Source organism: Balaenoptera musculus, chromosome 8 (genome assembly GCF_009873245.2).
Source record: "Balaenoptera musculus isolate JJ_BM4_2016_0621 chromosome 8, mBalMus1.pri.v3, whole genome shotgun sequence".
Classification (NCBI taxonomy): domain Eukaryota; kingdom Metazoa; phylum Chordata; class Mammalia; order Artiodactyla; family Balaenopteridae; genus Balaenoptera; species Balaenoptera musculus.
In genome coordinates, this window is record NC_045792.1 from 31,876,717 (window position 1) to 31,894,756 (window position 18,040).

Consider the following 18,040-nt stretch of genomic DNA (forward strand, 5'->3'; position numbering starts at 1 on the left):
TCTCAGCAAAGTATTAGCAAACTGAATTCAATAATACATTAAAAGGATAATGCACCATGATGAGGTGGGATTTATCCCAGGGATGCAAGGAAGCTTCAGTATCTGCAAATCAATCAATATAATGAACCAAATTAACAAATTGAAGAATAAAATCCATATGATCATCTCAATAGATGCAGAAAAAGCTTCTGACAAAATTCAACATCCATTTATGATAAAAACTCTTAACAAAATGGGTGTGGTGGGAACAGATCTCAACATAATAAAGGCCATATATGACAAACCCTCAGCCAATGTCATACTCAGTGGTGAAATCTGAAAGCATTTTCTCTGAGATCAGGAACAAGACAAAGATGCTCACTTTCATCACTTTTATTCAACATAGTATTGGAAGTTCTAGCCACAGTGTCAGACAAGAAAAAGCAATAAATACCATCCATATTGGAAAAGAAGAAGTAAAACTGCCGCTGTTTGCAGATGACATGATACTATATGTAGAAAATCCTAAAGATGCTACCAAAAACTATTTAAACTAATAAATGAATTCAGTAAAGTTGTAGGAGAGAAAATTAATATACAGAAATATGTTGTACTTCTATACACATAATAAACTATCAGAAGGAGAAATTAATAAAACAATTCCATTTATAATTGCATCAAAAAGAATAAAATACCTAGGAATAAATCTAACCAAAGAGATAAAAGACGAGTAATCTAGAAACTGCAAGATATTGGTGAAAGAAATAGAAGATGACATAAACAAATGGAAAGATAGACCATGCTCATGGATTGGAAGAATTAATGTTGTTAAAATGATCATACTGCCCAAGGCTATCTATAGATTCAATGCAAACCCTATCAAAATACTACAGGCATTGGACTTCCCTGGTGGCACAGTGGTTGAGAATCTGCCTGCTAATGCAGGGGACACAGGTTCGAGCCCTGGTCTGGGAGGATCCCACATGCCGCGGAGCGACTAGGCCTGTGAGCCACAACTACTGAGCCTGCGCGTCTGGAGCCTGTGCTCCGCAACAAGAGAGGCCACGATAGTGAGAGGCCCGCGCACCACGATGAAGAGTGGCCCCCACTTGCCGCAGCTAGAGAAAGCACCCACACAGAAACAAAGACCCAGCACAGCCAAAAATAAATAAATTAATTAATTAATTAAAAAAAGAAAATACTACAGGCATTTTCCACAGAACTAGAAAAAATAATTGTAAAATTTGTATGGAAACACATAAGACCCTGAATAGCCAAAGCAATCTTGAAAAAGAAGAACAAAGCTAGAGCTATCAAGAGCCCTGATTTCAAACTATACTACAAAGCTACAGTAATCAAAACACTATGGTACTGGCACAAAAACAGACACATAGATCAATGAAACACAATTGAGAGCCTAGAAATAAACCCATACTTGTAAGACCAACTAATCTAAGACAAAGGAGGCAAGAATATACAATGAAGATACAGCCTCTTCAATAAATGGTGTTGAGAAAAATGGACAGCTTCATGCAAAAGAATTAAACTGGACTACTTTCTCACACCATGTACAAAAGTAAATTCCAAATGGATTAAAGACTTAAATGTAAGACCTGACACCATAAAATTCCTACAGTATATGTTTTATTGCCTATGTTTGGCAGTATGCACTTTGACATTGGTCTTAGCAATATTCTTTGGATCTATCGCCTCAGGCAAGGCCAACAAAAGCAAAAATAAACAAATGGGACTACATCAAACTAAAGAGCTTTGCAAGGTGAAGGAAACTATCAACAAAATGAAAAAGCATGTTACTGAATGGGAGAAGATATTTTCAAATTCTATATTTGATAAGGAGTTAGTATCCAAAATGTACAAAGAACTCATACAACTCAATATCAAAAAACAACCTGATTAAAAAATGGGCAGAGGACCTGAAGAGACGTTTTTCCAAAGAAGATACTCAGATGGCCAACAGATACATGAAAAGATGCTCAATGTCCCTAATCATCAAGGAAATACAAATCAAAACCACAATGAGATACTACTTCACACCTGTCAGAATGGCTTATCATTAAAAAAGCAACAAATAACAAGTGTTGACGAGAATGTGGAGAACAGGGAACCCTTGTGCACCATTGGTAGGGTTGTAAGTTGGTACAGCCACTATGATAAATAGTATGTAAGTTCTTCAAAAAATTAAAAATAGAATTGCCATATGGTCCAGCAATTTCACTTCTGGGTATTTACCTGAAGAAAACAAAAACACTAATTTGAAAGATATATGCATACCACTGTTCATTGCAGCACTATTTATAATAGCTAAGATATGGAAGCAATGTAAGTGTCCACTGATAAATAAATGGATAAAGAAGATGTGGTATATATATATATATATATATATATATATATATATATATGGCAATATATAATGGAATATTACTCAGCCATAAAAAAAGAAATGTTGCCATTTGCAACAACATGGATGGATCTAGAGGGTATTGGGCTAAGTGAAATAATTCAGAGAAAGACAAATATTATGTGATCTCACTTACATGTGGAATCTAAAAACCAAAACAAACAAATAAAACAAAATGAAAACAGACTCATAGATACTGAGAACAAATAGGTGGTTGCCAGAGGGGAGGGGATAGGGGGCAAAATAGGTAAAGGGGATTAAGAGGTACAAACCTCCAGTTACAAAATAAATAAGCCAGTGCATGTAATATACAGCATAAGTAATATTGCCAGTAATATAATAACTTTGTAAGTAATAACTTTGTATGGTGACAGATGTTTTCTATACTGATTGTGGTGATCATTTCATAAAGTATGCAAATGTCAAATCATTATGTAGTACACCTGAAATTAACATATTGTACATCAACTATATTTCAACAAAAATTTTAATTAACTTGAAATAAATCAAAGAACTAAATCTAAGATCTAAAACTATGAAACCCTTAGAAGAAAACATAGAGGGAAAGTTTTGTGACATTGGATTTTGCAGTGATTTCTTGGATATAACATCCAAAACACAGGCAACAAAAGAAAAAGATAAATAGACTTTATCAAAATTTAAAACTTCCGTGTATCAAAGGACACAACACAAAGAAAAGGCAATCCATTGAATTGGTGAAAATATTGAAAATCATATGTCTGCCAAGGTAAAAGTATTAATATCCAGACAACATAAAGAACCTCTACAATTCAACAATAAAAAAATAAACCAATTTAAAAATAAATAAAGGTCTTGATAGACATTTCTCAAAAGAAGGTTTACAAACAGCCATTAAGCATACGAAAAGATGCTCAGCATCACTAGTCATTAGAGAAACACAAATAAAAAACAATTAGATACCACTTCACACCCATCAATATGGTTACTTACTCTCAGTAAAACAAAAAATTATACTAGAAAAGAAAAGAAATCATAGTAAATGCTATATGACTTGACTGTAGCAGCATTTTGCATAGCTAAAATAATAAACACTGAATATTGATCTAACCAATATTATGAAAATGATATTAGGAAGAGGAGGAATAGGAAGTTCTATGTGTGTGAGTGTGTTTGTGGTGTGGGGGTAATAGTAGATCTGGAATATGGAAATAGAGCTACAGTCCCATTTTCCATACTGGAAAGTCAAAAGTTAAAAATAAAAACTCAAGGAGCAGCACTATAAGGATGTTATTGAAAGCTATGGAAGGAAAGATCAAAAGAAATAGTTGAAAGAATTGAAAGTGTTTGCCTCTGGAGCATGGCAAAATTTGGATTGCCTGGGCAGTACTCTTTGCCCTAATAAAGTTACAAAACTGATTAAATATTTTAAAACTAGGCTTTAAACCACAAACTGAGAAGAATATTTAAAATACAGCTTAGATCACTATAAATGAATAGAAAACAGAAAAAAAATCACTAAAAAGCTTAAGAAAATTGTTCAACCTCACTAATAGAGAAGTGAAAATGAGATGGTATTTTATTTTTCTCTATAAAAAGCAAAGATTACCTAAAATGAAAATACTCATTACAAAGCACACAACAGTTAACTAGTAAGAAGTAGTTTAGAAATGTATATTATCAGTGTTAAGACAGTTAATACCTTTTACTCTAATAATTCTACTTCTAAGAATATATCCATAAAAAATAAGACATTCATCATAAGTATTGTTTAGATTAGTAAAATATTCCAAATGTCAAATGATAAAACAATTAAATAAATTGTATGTCCTACACATTTTTGTGATATGAAATTTTATGTGAGAATTAAAACATTCATTTTTGAAGAATTTTGAATGATATAAGTAAATGTTCTCAATATAATATTAGGAAATGTCCTAAAATATTGGATTGTAGGATCTCAGGTGACTTGTAATTTTCCATGTATTTTCTGTATTTTCTAAAATTTTTCCAATGAATACACATTATTTTTAAATTAGCTAAACCAAAAATAAGTATTCTTTTTTTAAAGTATTCTTATCTAAAATAGCATCTGGCTAACTGCCCTTCACTCACTCTCTCCCATTTGCCACTAACATAATTACAAGAAATCCTAAAAACCCACATGTGGACTCAATAAGAATCTGAGAGAAAATTCTCCAATCATGTAATGCTGGGTGTAATAATTAAGAAAACAATGAATTAATGTAAAGAGCTCAAAGGAAATAGAAATTTTTTGGAGAGCTGGTTCACCATAGATCTGAAATCTAAGGAAGAGAGTAGGAGAGGAGGATAATTTTCAGAGATATCCCAGGAGCATAGGATGAGAGCCTAGTGATTAAATTATCATATCCTAGGAGCATGTTGTTAGTGTTGATACTAAAAGAATGAGGCAGTGTGGGATTAGGCCCGCTTCTCTTGTAAAGAGGATAATTGATTCAAGTCTGGTCCTAAACGCTTAGATGGATATAGTGAGGGCTTTGGGTTACTAGTTTTCCAACTCTTTAAAGCCCAATGAGAAGACAGTACTTCAGTAATCAGAAGAAAAAATAATTTTATAGTCATGTTTAAGAGTGAGGAAGATTTGAGGATTGGTTGGGAAGTGTAAAAAGAGTTATGGATGTTTAAAATAGCTGCTATAGGGATTTCCCTGGTGGTCCAGTGGTTAACACTTGGAGCTTCCAATGCAGGGGGCATGGAACTAAGATCCCACATGCCATGTGGTGCAGCCAAAAAAAAAAAAAAAAATTTTTTTTAAAGTAATAAAAGGTTAAAATGGTAAATTAAAAAAAAATAAAATAGCTGCCATATGAAGTAGAGGGACAAGATCATAGATACACATAGCATATACATACAAATGTATGTACAACAGTTAAGTTTTCAATTGGAGTAAAAATCTCATATTGCCAAGATTACCTTTCTAAATCCCTTTTATACTCAGGATGTGAGCTCTTGAAAACTCAAAACCAAAGAATTAACTTTTGGTTTCTATCGGTTTGTTATCTGCGGCCGTCTTTTTTCCAAGGGAAGTGGAAGCCAAGGTCTGATTGGGGTAGAGGGAATAAAGTCGGAGTTTTTGGAAAAGGATTATTTATCTCCCTTTGCTGGACACATACGGTTGGCTTTGCTCAAATGAAGTACACTTCTCTATAGAAATATTGCTAAGGGTCAAGATCATAAATCCAGAGATTATGTGATTTTTCTTTCAGCAATCTGGATGTAGTTGCAGAAAAAGTCAGAAACTTCACTTCAGTTTGAAGATTTGTTTGTAGGACAAGTGAGACCAAAGTAAAAGGAAACAAGGAAACTGGGAGTTCTGGTAATAGAGTTGCTAAAGAAATCAACCAGACATCTCAGACAAGTGACAACAGAAGGACCAAAAAGATTTAGGAGAAAAGCAATAGGTAAATTGACTATGTAGTGGAAACAAGAGAACTAGTCATAAGAGTAGGAAGTTGTGCCCAACATTTGGATGTATGAATTAAGGATTTCAGAGGTAGATATATAAATTACCAGTTAACATCATAATAGGAATGAGAGGTATTCTCAATAAAATCAGCAACAAAATAGGGGTATTTACCATTACTATTATTATTTAATATTGTTCTGCAAGTCTTAAACAGTGCATTGAACCATGAGGCAGAAATGAGAGCTACAACTGTTGGAAAGGAGAAAATGAAGCTATTATTTGAATATAGTATTGTCTTATACCGAAAAAAAAAAATCAAACAAAAGCTGTTAGATTTTAAAATATAAATAAATGAATAAATAAAATACAGTAAAACCAAGTGGCTGAATATAAGAGAAAATTCAAATATCAATGGCTTTCTCTCATATCAGCAGGAAGGAGACAAAGACAAAAAAGATCCAGCATACATGTAGTTGTAAACTAAATCAAACTAAGTATTTTAGACAGGAATGTAGAATAATGTCAGGTGCTCTTTTGAGCAAATGCTAATAGCTCTAAAATAGGTAAGCTGAAATGTTCTTTAACTTACCTAGTTGTTCTTATCATATTCTTCAAAAGAACTAGAAGTTTACATGTTCTAAAACTTTTCCTATTTAAGATGTTTGTATCTAGAGTTGCAAATCAAAATAAATCATTATACAGCTCAGAAATTTATATTATAAACTGCTAGTGTCATCTTTTTTAAACATAACTGCCATTTGTAATTATCTTCTTGCAGTTCCTTTGGAAGGACTAAGAAGCCAAAGCCAGTTTGAAGAGATGAGATCAAGCTACATTAGAGAGCTCATCAAGGCAATTGGTTTGAGGCAAAAAGGAGTTGTCCCTAGCTCACAGCGTTTCTACCAACTTACGAAACTTCTTGATAACTTGCATGATGTAAGTATTTTGTTTTCTAGAATATTAATGATTATTTTCTGAATTATATCTATAACTTCTTAAATGTGAAATATAAATTTTACTTCATGTGTTTTCTTCAAATTTATATTTGTACTTACATTTTAAAAACCTGTATCATACTGCTCAGAATTTATATTATGCTTTTTTCATTTTTAGTGTAGATCACCCAAATATCCTTTTACTAGTATTTGTATAATTTGAGAGTAATTTAATGGTTGATAGGAATTGTGACACATTTTTCTGAATATGCTCTCAAATGTTTTTGTCTTAAGCTAGAAAAGATTTTATGTGTACAGGAAAAGCAAAGATATGGATGTGGAGAATAAGACTCTCATACCATTTTGGATGGAGTTATAAGTCAGTAACAGTGCTAATGGACAATCTGGCAGCATGTAGCAGTAGTTAAAGTTTGTGTGCTTTTCAAATTCCCACTTTTTAGGGCTTATCTTAAATAAATAATTAGACAAGTATTTAAGATATGTATGCATCATTGCCTATACAAGAGGAAAAAAACCCTAGAAATACCTGACACCAAAACTGGGTAAATAAAATAAGATATATGGGGTTAGTCGAGACATATTGCATACAAGCTTTTATCACTACTGTGTTCAGAAACCACACTAAAATAACAACAAAGCATAAAAAAGCTCTCTACTCACCAGGTCAAATTTGAGGCCTCACTGCTGAATATGAACCGACAGCCAAGATTATTAGCCATTTAGATAAAGCCTCTAAAATGTAAAGCAGAGAGCAAAATAAACAGAAAAAAATGTAACTTAAAGGAAAAAGCAAGAGTGCAGAAAATAGAAGAAAGCTTCAAAAAATTAAGATATTCAGAGAAATAAGAATGATGTTGCATCCATGAAACAAGAATAGAAAACATTTTATAAGGAACATTTAGCAAGAAAACACTTTTGGATAATTAAAGAAGAGCAGAAATTAAAAATTCAATATAAATATAAAACTCAGGAAATATAAATCTCAGGGAAACCCAGAAAAAAATAACAAAAAAGATAAAGATATGAAAAAGTAGAGAGATAGCAAATTTAGGGGATTAATCCATGGGGTTCCATTCTCCAGCTAGTAATTTCCAGAAGAAAGAAGAGAGAAAATCAAGGCGAGGAAATTATGTAAGAAATCATAAAAGAAAAGTTGCTAGAACTGAAGGATATGAGTTTTCTGAGTGTAAGGGCCCAGTATACAGGCACAGCACAACTGAACCAAGGCACATTGTAAAATTTCAGCATACCTGGAATAAAGAGGGTATCATAAAATATACCAATGAAAAAAGAAATAAGTCACATCAAATCATCAGGATTCAGAAGGATGTTGGACTTCTCAATAGCAATACTGGAACCCAGAAAACAATGGAGCAATACCTTCAGAATTTTCAAGGAAAGAAAAATCTTCAACAAGTTTTTTACCAGCCAAACCATCAAACAAATATGATGGCATCATAAAAGTATTTTCAGACTTGCAAGATCTCATAGAGATTACCTCAAATACAAACTTTCTCAAGGGCACCTGAAGGATTTCTTACAACAAAACACTGGAGTAAGCCAAAGTAGAAGATTCAACCCAAGAGAGATGCAAAGGGGTGTCCCAGCACACTAACTAATGCAGAGGATTTCAGGACACTAATACCAAGAAAAAAATGGAACTGAGCTATTACCAATTGCATGAACATATTGAAGTGAGTCTTTACAGTTCTGTCAGAAAATCTGACTATGGCTTTGTGATATAGAAAAAACAAAGGAAACAGAAACGTAAGGTGATTAGCCCTAGCAAAATTAAAGTAAGTCATATAAGAAAGAAAATGTAATCCAGCAGGAAACAATAAAAATCTTTGTAATATAAATGTTAGATATCGATTTAGCCAATAATTGAGATATAACTATATAGAGAATGGAGAGAAGAGAAAGTGTGTGTAGTTGAGGAGGGGGGTATATAGTACAAGAGAGCTAAATCCTCATTTAATAGAAACTTAATCAATAATGCAAACTTTGGAAAATAAAATTTATTAGAAATACACAGATAAATATCAAATGACACAGGCTAAAGAAGTTTAAAGTGGTTACATCTGTGTTGTTGCTACTGTTGTTTTTGTTGCTATAGGTCTTCCAGTACTAGCTGACTTTCAAAATTATGTACATGAATTACTTTGAAAAAATTAAAATTAGATTAAAATGGATTATGCTGGGTTGTTTGTACTGAAATAGAAGAGTCTGTATATTGTCTATATGTTGTTATATGGAAAAGCTCGATTAAGAAATAGACTATAAAATAATTTCATTTATGGAAATATATATGCATGTGTGTATATTATGTGTATACCTGAGTATGTATTAAAAAAAAACCTTGAAATATACCAAAATGTTCACTTGGTTATCCTGTGGGTTTACAGAATACTTTCATTTCTTTAAATCTTTCTATATATTAGGATATTTTGTCATGAGTATGTAATATTTTACATATTATGCTAGAAAGTGGAGGGAGATGTTTTCAGTTCGGTAAGAAAAAACATCTTAAGTATTTCTATTATTAGAAAAATAAGCTGCCATGTTTGTATAGTATATGAATATATTATTTTTCTTACATGTTTCCTATCCATTTGTTAAACCAACAGCTTGTCAAACAACTTCATCTGTACTGCTTGAATACATTTATCCAGTCCCGGGCACTGAGTGTTGAATTTCCAGAAATGATGTCTGAGGTTATTGCTGCACAATTACCCAAGATCTTGGCAGGGATGGTGAAACCTCTTCTCTTTCATAAAAAGTGAATGCCGTTTTTATCTTTAAAAAATTAAATTTTGTCTGTTTTTGTTTTGGTCAGGATTATGAGGTATCGGGTTTTTACAATGTTCTTCTCAAAGCCTTACATTTATAACATATCGTACTGTGTAAATTTCAGATAAAAGTTGTGAGGTTTAATTGATTTCCTTTATAAAGCATAATTTGAATTTTTAGTGTTTTCGTGTACCCATATTTTCTTTAAGAGTTTACAAGATTGAAAAAGTATTAGGTTGATTGTTAAAGTTAATCTTATATCATTTCATGCCATTTAGGTGAGATTTTTAACTTTCACGTATAACAAATCTTCTACCTTAGAGAAAAAAAAATCTTATACATAAAAATAAAAAGTTATTATATGTTCTTTCTATATAATAGCTCCCTTTGGCTCCCTAACTATATTTACAAAAATGAAACCTTAAAATGGTATACAAAATTCTATCTATATGAGTGTATATACATTTTCGTGAGAAGGAAATTTATAACCTTAATCAGATTCTCCAAAGGGTTTTTAATGCAAAAAATGTACAGAAAAAGGGTTTAAAATTCTTGAAATAGATTGATGCTCCTCAAACTAGGATGACCAGCTTATATGTTAAGACTGTTTCCCAGATTGGAAACACAAGTCTCTAAGAAAGTTATTAAGGAGAGCCATAGCATTATGACAAGAGCATTATGGGTTTTGTAGTATTTTACTAATCTTTTTTTGGGAATTGTCCTGTAATAAGGTATTCTGTATCAAAATAGGAAGTAGGAAGTCAGAGAGTCTGTGGCCTAACTCCACTCCTTACATCTAGGGCGTGTGGAAAGTCACTTAACCTTACTGAGTCTCACCTTTAATATTGGTGTAATAATAACTTTCCAGTAGAATGTTCCTTTCGGTGAGAGCTCCTTACTCACTTCTCAAATCAAAGAAGAAAGGAAGGAAGGCAAGCAGGGAGGGAGGAAAGGTGGGAAGAAAAAAAAAGAGAAATATTACTCTCTTTCTCCACTCGGTAGGACATATTGGACAAATCACAGTTAAAAAATTTTGAGTGTCTCTGATCCAATCTAAGAGATATTTCAGGAAACATTAGAAACTGGCTGAAAATAATACAACCAATTACAATAACTAGAAAACCCACAATTCACATTGTTATATGAGCTGAAAATATCCCTTTAGGAGACAAACAAGAGTTCTTTTCTGAGGTGTCACTGGAGATCCATTAAAAAAAAAGAATACACACACACATACATAAAACAGGAAGAACCACTGGTAAAAATCAAAACCTATAACTTTTTTCCTAGATAAAATAATTTATACCAATTTTAAGCATATATATATGTATAATTTTTAACAGCTTGAAGAAACTAGTAGACAATTCTTTTTTGAAATTTCTTTAAAATTGGACGTTACCTTACAAATAAAACATCCTACCTTATGCAGATTAATAGTTGTTAATGAGAAAATCAAAGAAACTCTGAAAACAATACAGAAAACATTTACTGAAGTGTCTGATTTCTTAATGCATTTTTAAATTACCCATTCCCTTCAACTGATAAATACTTGCAGTTTACCAAGGGAAAGTAACATAGAATAATCTTAATGAATAGTAATATGACCCCCAAAACAAGATAAAGTGATTTCATCTGATCAAAAAAATTGGCCTGATAATGTTACCATAACTGTTTCTTGCCAATAACTTCTTCAATTTTCAAAATGAATTAACTATAGAGCATGTGTAAACAGTGAATCCTCATAAGGGATGTGAAATAGGGATTAAAACAAGTTCCAACCAGGGCCCTTGGCTTGGGTTCTTTAGGTCCATGTGGCAAATAGATAATATACAAATTTTATAATGCTTGGTTATAACTTTCAATAAGAGTTTAACCCAAGAATTCCAAATAGTCTTAACATTAGTATAAAAATGGTCTGTTCCTTAGTATGTCTATCTACATGTCTTTTTCTGTGACTACATATGTATTACAATAGACTGTGGACTGCTCTTTAGTCCTTCAAAGTCTTAAACACACAGACTCGTTCTGTCTCCATTCTCCAGACCAAAGTTATTTTCCTAAAAAGATCCAATTTTGCCATTACCTCACGTGAAAATGTTCACTGATTTCCAGTCACCTACTGCAGTGCTTCTCAACTATAGCTGCACATTACGGTCTCCAGGGGAGCTTTTTAACAGTACCCTTTCCTGGGCTCCATCCTCAGACATTACATTTTAATTGGTCCACTCTTATTAATGCGGGCACATGATAGTCACTCTGAAACGGTGTTGAAGCATCAATTTCTGTAACTTTACTCTCTTTACTTTCTTCTGTCATACATTCATCTTATGTTCCAGCCACACAAATCTTTTTACCACCAATCTTCTGCCTTAATTTCCCCCCTTTGATACCAGTCCTATCTCAACCTTCAAGACTCAGCCAAACATACTTCTGTCGTGTGTTCCCTGCATCTTCCAGATAGTGACTTGTTTCCTCCTAAGGATCCGCATGTATTTTGTGCACATCTGGATCACAATAGTGGGTTATTCTGTATTGTTACTCTACTACTAGTCTGAGAGCCACTTTGAGATGATAGGACAATAGCGTTTCTCGGCTGGGAGTTGAATGACATGTTCTCTGGGTTTGGTATCGCCATGGATCTCTCTTTCTTTTGTTACATCGGGGCATATTTCTGTATGCATGGCTTTATCACGTTCTCTTCCCATGCTCCCTAACTTCATCTCTTTAAATTTTCCACCTTTCTTTGCTACTTTGTGAGCTCTCTCCTTGTACTGACTATAACATAGGCGAATATAAGTACATTATTTATTTATTAAGAACACATTTTATGCTCCCTGTGCTAAATTTTAAAACAGAATGGCGTATTAGTTCCCTCCCTAAGAAAAATTCCACAAACACAATTGTTTCTTATATTTAAGTAGCCCTAAATTGTTTTGTATTATAAACCTCAGTATACAAAATTTTCTCATCTCTGATTTCATTCAATAAATATTTATTGAGTGCCTGCTGTTAGCACAAGAAAACCTAGATGTCTAAATACTAGGATTTAATATTTCAAGTTAAGGTTTAAAAAATGAAAGAAAGCTTTTGGAAAAGAACATGACATCACCAAATGGAAGATATCTAGCCTCTAAATCTTTTCCTCTACAAATTCCTGCCAACTAATGTCTCCATTGCTATGTAGTAGCCATAACCTTTATCTTAATTTTATAGGTCATGTTCTTTCTGGTGGCTCTAAAGTGAAATTAAATCATAAGAAGACAGGTTATATATCAGAAAATACTTGAAGGGTACTGAAATAGATTATTGAGTTAATAAAAATATTTCTCTTAAAAAGGTTTGAGAAGCCATTTGAGTCTGAAGCAATTATACCTCCAGTGTCAGTTGTTGTGTAACAATTGTGTTTTTATTAAAAAACATGGCACTTTTATATTGGGCAGTACTATTATTTTTCACATTTAGCATTAAAATAATTTGTTGCAACACAGATAATATGCAAATATGGTGGTCAATATGTTTTCTACAAAAACAATGCCTTTCAAATAGCCATACCAGGTCAACCTGTAACTTCTAAATTATCCACAGCTACAGTGATATATTTGACAATGAGTACTGTGTAGAGAGCTGATCCAGGCCTGCACTCCATTTCTCTGCCATTTAGTACCTGGATGAGCTTGAGCAAGTCATTAACCTCTCTGATTAAACCTGCCTTGGTAATTGTTTTGTAATTAATGGAAATGAAAATGAAAAAGTGTACAGGTGTTCAGAAATAGTAACTGCTATTATTTTGTTTTCATTAAGCCATAGTTCTGGTTATGATTTTATCAAATTAATCTGGTATATTCTATAGTGAAACCAAGGAATCTAGAAAATGAAGTTGCTTTATTGCTATCTGTATGTACATATGAATATTTAATATATTTGATTTGAAATTATAGCTCAAAAGTCTTCAATTAATTTCTTCCTCTGAAAAAAATATAGTCTTTTGAGTTTGAGGCCTGCTTTATCAAAAATCTAAAGAGCCTATCACCCTTTGATTATAATATTAAGAGTAATAGTACTGATTTTGACCTTTTTAAAAAAGTATTTCTTTAAAATATAGAGAGCTGGACTAAAACACAGCCCTTCCAAAAATCTATGCTATATACTACATGCTTAGATTATTTTACTATGGTACTAATTCTGCAAAAAGGAACAATGGGCCTAGAAATCATGATAAAGTCATCAACTCCCAAAATAACTTTCTATCCTTAAGACTATGGTATAAAATTCCCAGGAGAGATCTTTATGTCTGTCTTGATCTTGCATTCCTTTGGTGAGATAGCTATTAAATTTCTGGAAGTTTTTGTGTGAATACCTGAGCAATTTCTCTCATGTACACTTACCCTTTACACACCAGATTTCAGGATAGAATATGAATCCTTTTAAGTATCTTTACAATCTCCAGAGCATTATGTATAAGCACTCAAAATTTAAAAAAAAAAAAATTTTGTTTTTAAATTTAAAGATACTTCATTTTTATACTCAAGAATTCAACAACCATGTCTCTACTGATAAAGTTAAATCCACAAGCAGACAACCCAAGAAAGGGCATAACTATCTTTTCCTCAAAGTATGCCTTTTAAATACCCATTGGATAGGGGGAATTTTCACATCTCAAATTTTACAGGAAATACATAGCCAGAAAATCTCACAAGTTTGCCAGGTCCTAAATTGCTTATCCACACTAGACTAAATCATGTAATGATTTTAATGAAGAAAAAATTGCTTGATTTCTGTGGTTTCGCTGTATTTTCCTTACTCAATGTTTAGTGAAAAGACAGTCTCTGTCTCCATCTAGCATCCATTATCTATTTAATGTACCATTATTCCGTACTCCCTGGTCCTTATTAAATCTAAAAATTGAATAAAAAGCAGTAAAATAAATGACTACTTACTTCATATTATGGAATCCAATCCAGCCTGGATTGGTCTACATCCATAGTATGAATCAAGAATGTGAACTGGGCCAAGATAATTGCATTCAGGTTGGATCACATCCCCATATAAGTTCAGGAAAAGTCCCTACAGACCATCAGTTACTTGGGACCAATAAAATCTGTACCTCCAGAGTTAGGCATGAAACAGGGTGGCTTAAAAATTTGAAAAAAAAAAGCCAAGAATAGTTTTCTTTAATTATTTTAATAATTAATTTCTTTAATTAATTCCTTTAATAATTATTAATTTTCTTTAATAATTCCTCCCTGTCATTATAGAAGATTTGAGAATTTGGAGGGCATTGATGATAAGTTAAACAGCAGCAGTTCATAATAGCAGTGATTTAACATGTACATTACCTAAGTATCCTATAGCCAAAGCAAAGACAAATACAAAGGGATCTGCTCCTCTTCTTGGAGTTGATCACATTCCAAGGCATTGCTCCGGGCACTTGCCTGGAGGCTGCGCCTAGGCTTGTCCACAGCCCTGTGCAGCTGTGGAGTTTGGAAGTGTATTACAGGACTGCTGGATTAGTCCCAAAATGTCAACCTCATTTTCAATTTACTGGCTCTTGTTGCTTTATGTCATGCTGACCTTACTGTTAAACACGTGTTTGTTTGCTTTCTTTCCACTCATGGAGAGAGGGGGAAAGCATTACTTTTAGCTGGTTGAAAGCTTTAACTGACAAAAGACTTTCAGAGAAATGTGAATTAGGCAGCTAAGAAAGCTTACCCTGTCCATTGCTTTAAAGAAAATTAAATTATTAACTGCAGTGTGACATCAGTATCACAGTCAACATTTAGATATATTTGAGCAAAATATTTAAATGGTATTGTAAATAGTTGTTAAGGCAGGCATACACTGTAGCTTATTTTTATAATCTTTTGAAATTGCTCTTAATACATCAGATCCTGATATATCCAATTTAGTAAACATAACTTATTCTAAGTGAAACCTACTTAAATGTTTTCCTCTTGTCAATTATATATAAAGCTTAACATCTCTTTTTCTATGAAATTTACTTACCTGTGAGAGGTTTTTGTTGTTGTTATGAATTATTTATCGAAAGGAGTGGTTTAAAACTTTTTGCCATTAGTCTTTTACTAACCCCCTCCCTCAGAAAAGCTTATATTTTAAAGTATCTCCCCACCAAACTGTATTCCTATTAAGAAATAGTTGCTTTGTTTTCTTCATGGTTTACTATTCAAAGACATATCAGGGTTGCTGAGTAGCATATCAATTATGTCCACACTGATTTGATGGTTTTTGTGCAGCTTTAACTTGGTAAATTAAAAATTCGTTTTTAAAATACATAGTAGCAAAATAATCAATGGACATCTATCATACTAAGGGCTTTAAAATTCATGAGAAACACCAAAAGTTTTATGTAGAGTTAATATAATCATACCACATTCTCATCAAAACAGAGATAAGCGGCTCTGCTTGTTCTCCATAGGGTAAAAATAGTATCCAAAATTTACTTAAAATGGTTAAGTTCTGTATTTAATATAACTGGGGGTAGAAGGAGATTTTCACATAGCAGTCTTTAGAACTCATCACTCTAACCAATAAAGTATCTTCTTATGACCTGAGTATTATGTTCATTTTAACTTTTTCTGATACATGCGTAACCACAAGAAAAGTCAGGGCAAAGAGTTTTAAAAAAAGCTTTTCATTGGAATTTGGGGGAAAAAAAAAACAGAAGAAAAAAATAAAAGTTCTTCATATTTTCCAAGGAGTAAATATAACTTACAAAAGTGAAATGGAGAACTTCTCTAAACAGTAGCTTAAATATTTTTCCCTTGATTAGTGAGCAAACAATAATGCTAATGATACAAAACACGGTGATTATCTACAGTGATAACAATGCTAAATGTTAGAGAAATAATCACGCACTATCCAAGCATATAAAACATAAATTATGCTCACAGGCTTGTTTTTAGCTTTTTAAGAAAGATGTCCATTTTCTAATTTGAGGCTACAAAGTTTAGGAAAAAACCACTGATCTCTAAGTTTCTGTTTAGCTGTCAATCAATTAAGTGTCTTAACACTTAAAAAGCAGGGAGAGAAAGAGGAGAGGGGAGAATGAGAGAGAGAAACAAAAAGAGAAGGAGAGAGAAAAAGAGGGAAGGGAGGGAAGAATTAAAGAGGGAAGGAAGGAAGAAAGGAAAGAAGGAAGGAAGGGGGAAGGGAGGGAGGAAAAAGGTTAGGACCAAATTATCCATTTCAACTCTAAAACTACAAACGTTTTATTAATAGTTTATATCAACATAAAATAGCTGACTCTCAGTTATCTATGTTAACAGAAGGAAAAAAAGCCCTGAAAACAACAACAAAAAATCGTGGGTTTTTTTACAAAGTTGAAAAGTCTTACTTTAGGAGTCATTTTTTAAATTTATTTATCTTTTTTAGGAGTCATTTTATTCTTCAGCAACTAGTTACAAAGCATTATTGTGTGGTAGGCCAGTCATTTAACCAATTGTGAAGATAAGCAATGAATACATTAGACAGCAATCCTACATTCTCTGAGTTTACAGTTGGATGGGAACTAGATACAGGTAGAGAGTTACAATATTGTATGTCGAATGTCATGGTAGAGGAAGTACAGGGAGCCACTGGAGCACCTAAGAGGGGCACCTAGCTTGAATTTAAGAGTGACAAAGGCATCTTGGAAAAAGGTCTAAGCTATGATCTAAAAGTGGTTTAATAATTAGCTAAGCATGCGGAATCAGAAAATGCCAAAGGCAGGAAGAGAAGAGTATTCCAAACAGGAAGTAACAGCATATGCACAGACCTGATGGTGAGAGAAAGTATGGCGTGGGGGCTGATGATGAGGCTGAAGCAAACAAGGTCCAGGTTATTAATGGTCTTGTACACCATGTTAAATTGTGTAGTCTTGATTCTTGTTTAAGCAGGAGAGCAGCATAATTCAGATTGGTGTATAAGAAAACTCACCCTCACTGCAATATGGAGAAAAGAGCTGGAGATGGATAATCCTGGAGGCAGAGAGAACATTTTTTAGGAAGTTGCAGTATTCTGGCGGAAAATAATGGTCATAAACGTGAAGAGTTGGAGGGGATCATCACCTCCTCCCTAGTTTTCCAGAGGTTTAAAAAAAACATAGAAGTATTGACAGAATTTATGGAAGTAGGTGAAATGTGCCATATAAATTGTCAAACACAAGGTCAGATGCCTATTTATTCTGCTGCTGTGTTGAAATTTCAAAATTTTCATCAATAAAGACAATAAAAACTAAGAAACTTAGTTTACCAAGTTCTAGAATCCTATCTACTCAAACAGTCTCTACCCCTCCACCAATATTCCCACATTTGCATGTCTATTAAATCTCAATATCCTGGTTTTTGCACAAAGGTAAGACTAGAACAGCTTAGGAATCAGCAAATGGGAAAGAAAGGGAAACTGCTGTACTAAACTAAGAAAAAATAAATACATCCTTTGTATAGATCCTTCGTCAGATGCCGTTATCCAGTA

At 33.0% G+C, this 18,040-nt stretch overlaps 1 protein-coding gene across 2 annotated transcripts in view; it reads left to right on the forward strand.

Moving 5' to 3' along the window:
* PGR (progesterone receptor) overlaps positions 1 to 10,248 on the forward strand; it is a 100,991-nt gene extending 90,743 nt beyond the window's left edge. Inside the window, exons 7-8 of one of the 2 annotated variants that reach the window (XM_036859120.1) lie at positions 6,604 to 6,761; positions 9,409 to 10,248. In XM_036859120.1, coding sequence (XP_036715015.1) covers positions 6,604 to 6,761; positions 9,409 to 9,564 — 314 coding nt within the window. In that variant the 3' untranslated portion in view covers positions 9,565 to 10,248. The remainder of the gene's footprint in view (positions 1 to 6,603; positions 6,762 to 9,408) is intronic. The other variant, XM_036859122.1, reaches the window with a different exon arrangement.
* The last annotated feature ends 7,792 nt before the right edge of the window (positions 10,249 to 18,040 follow it).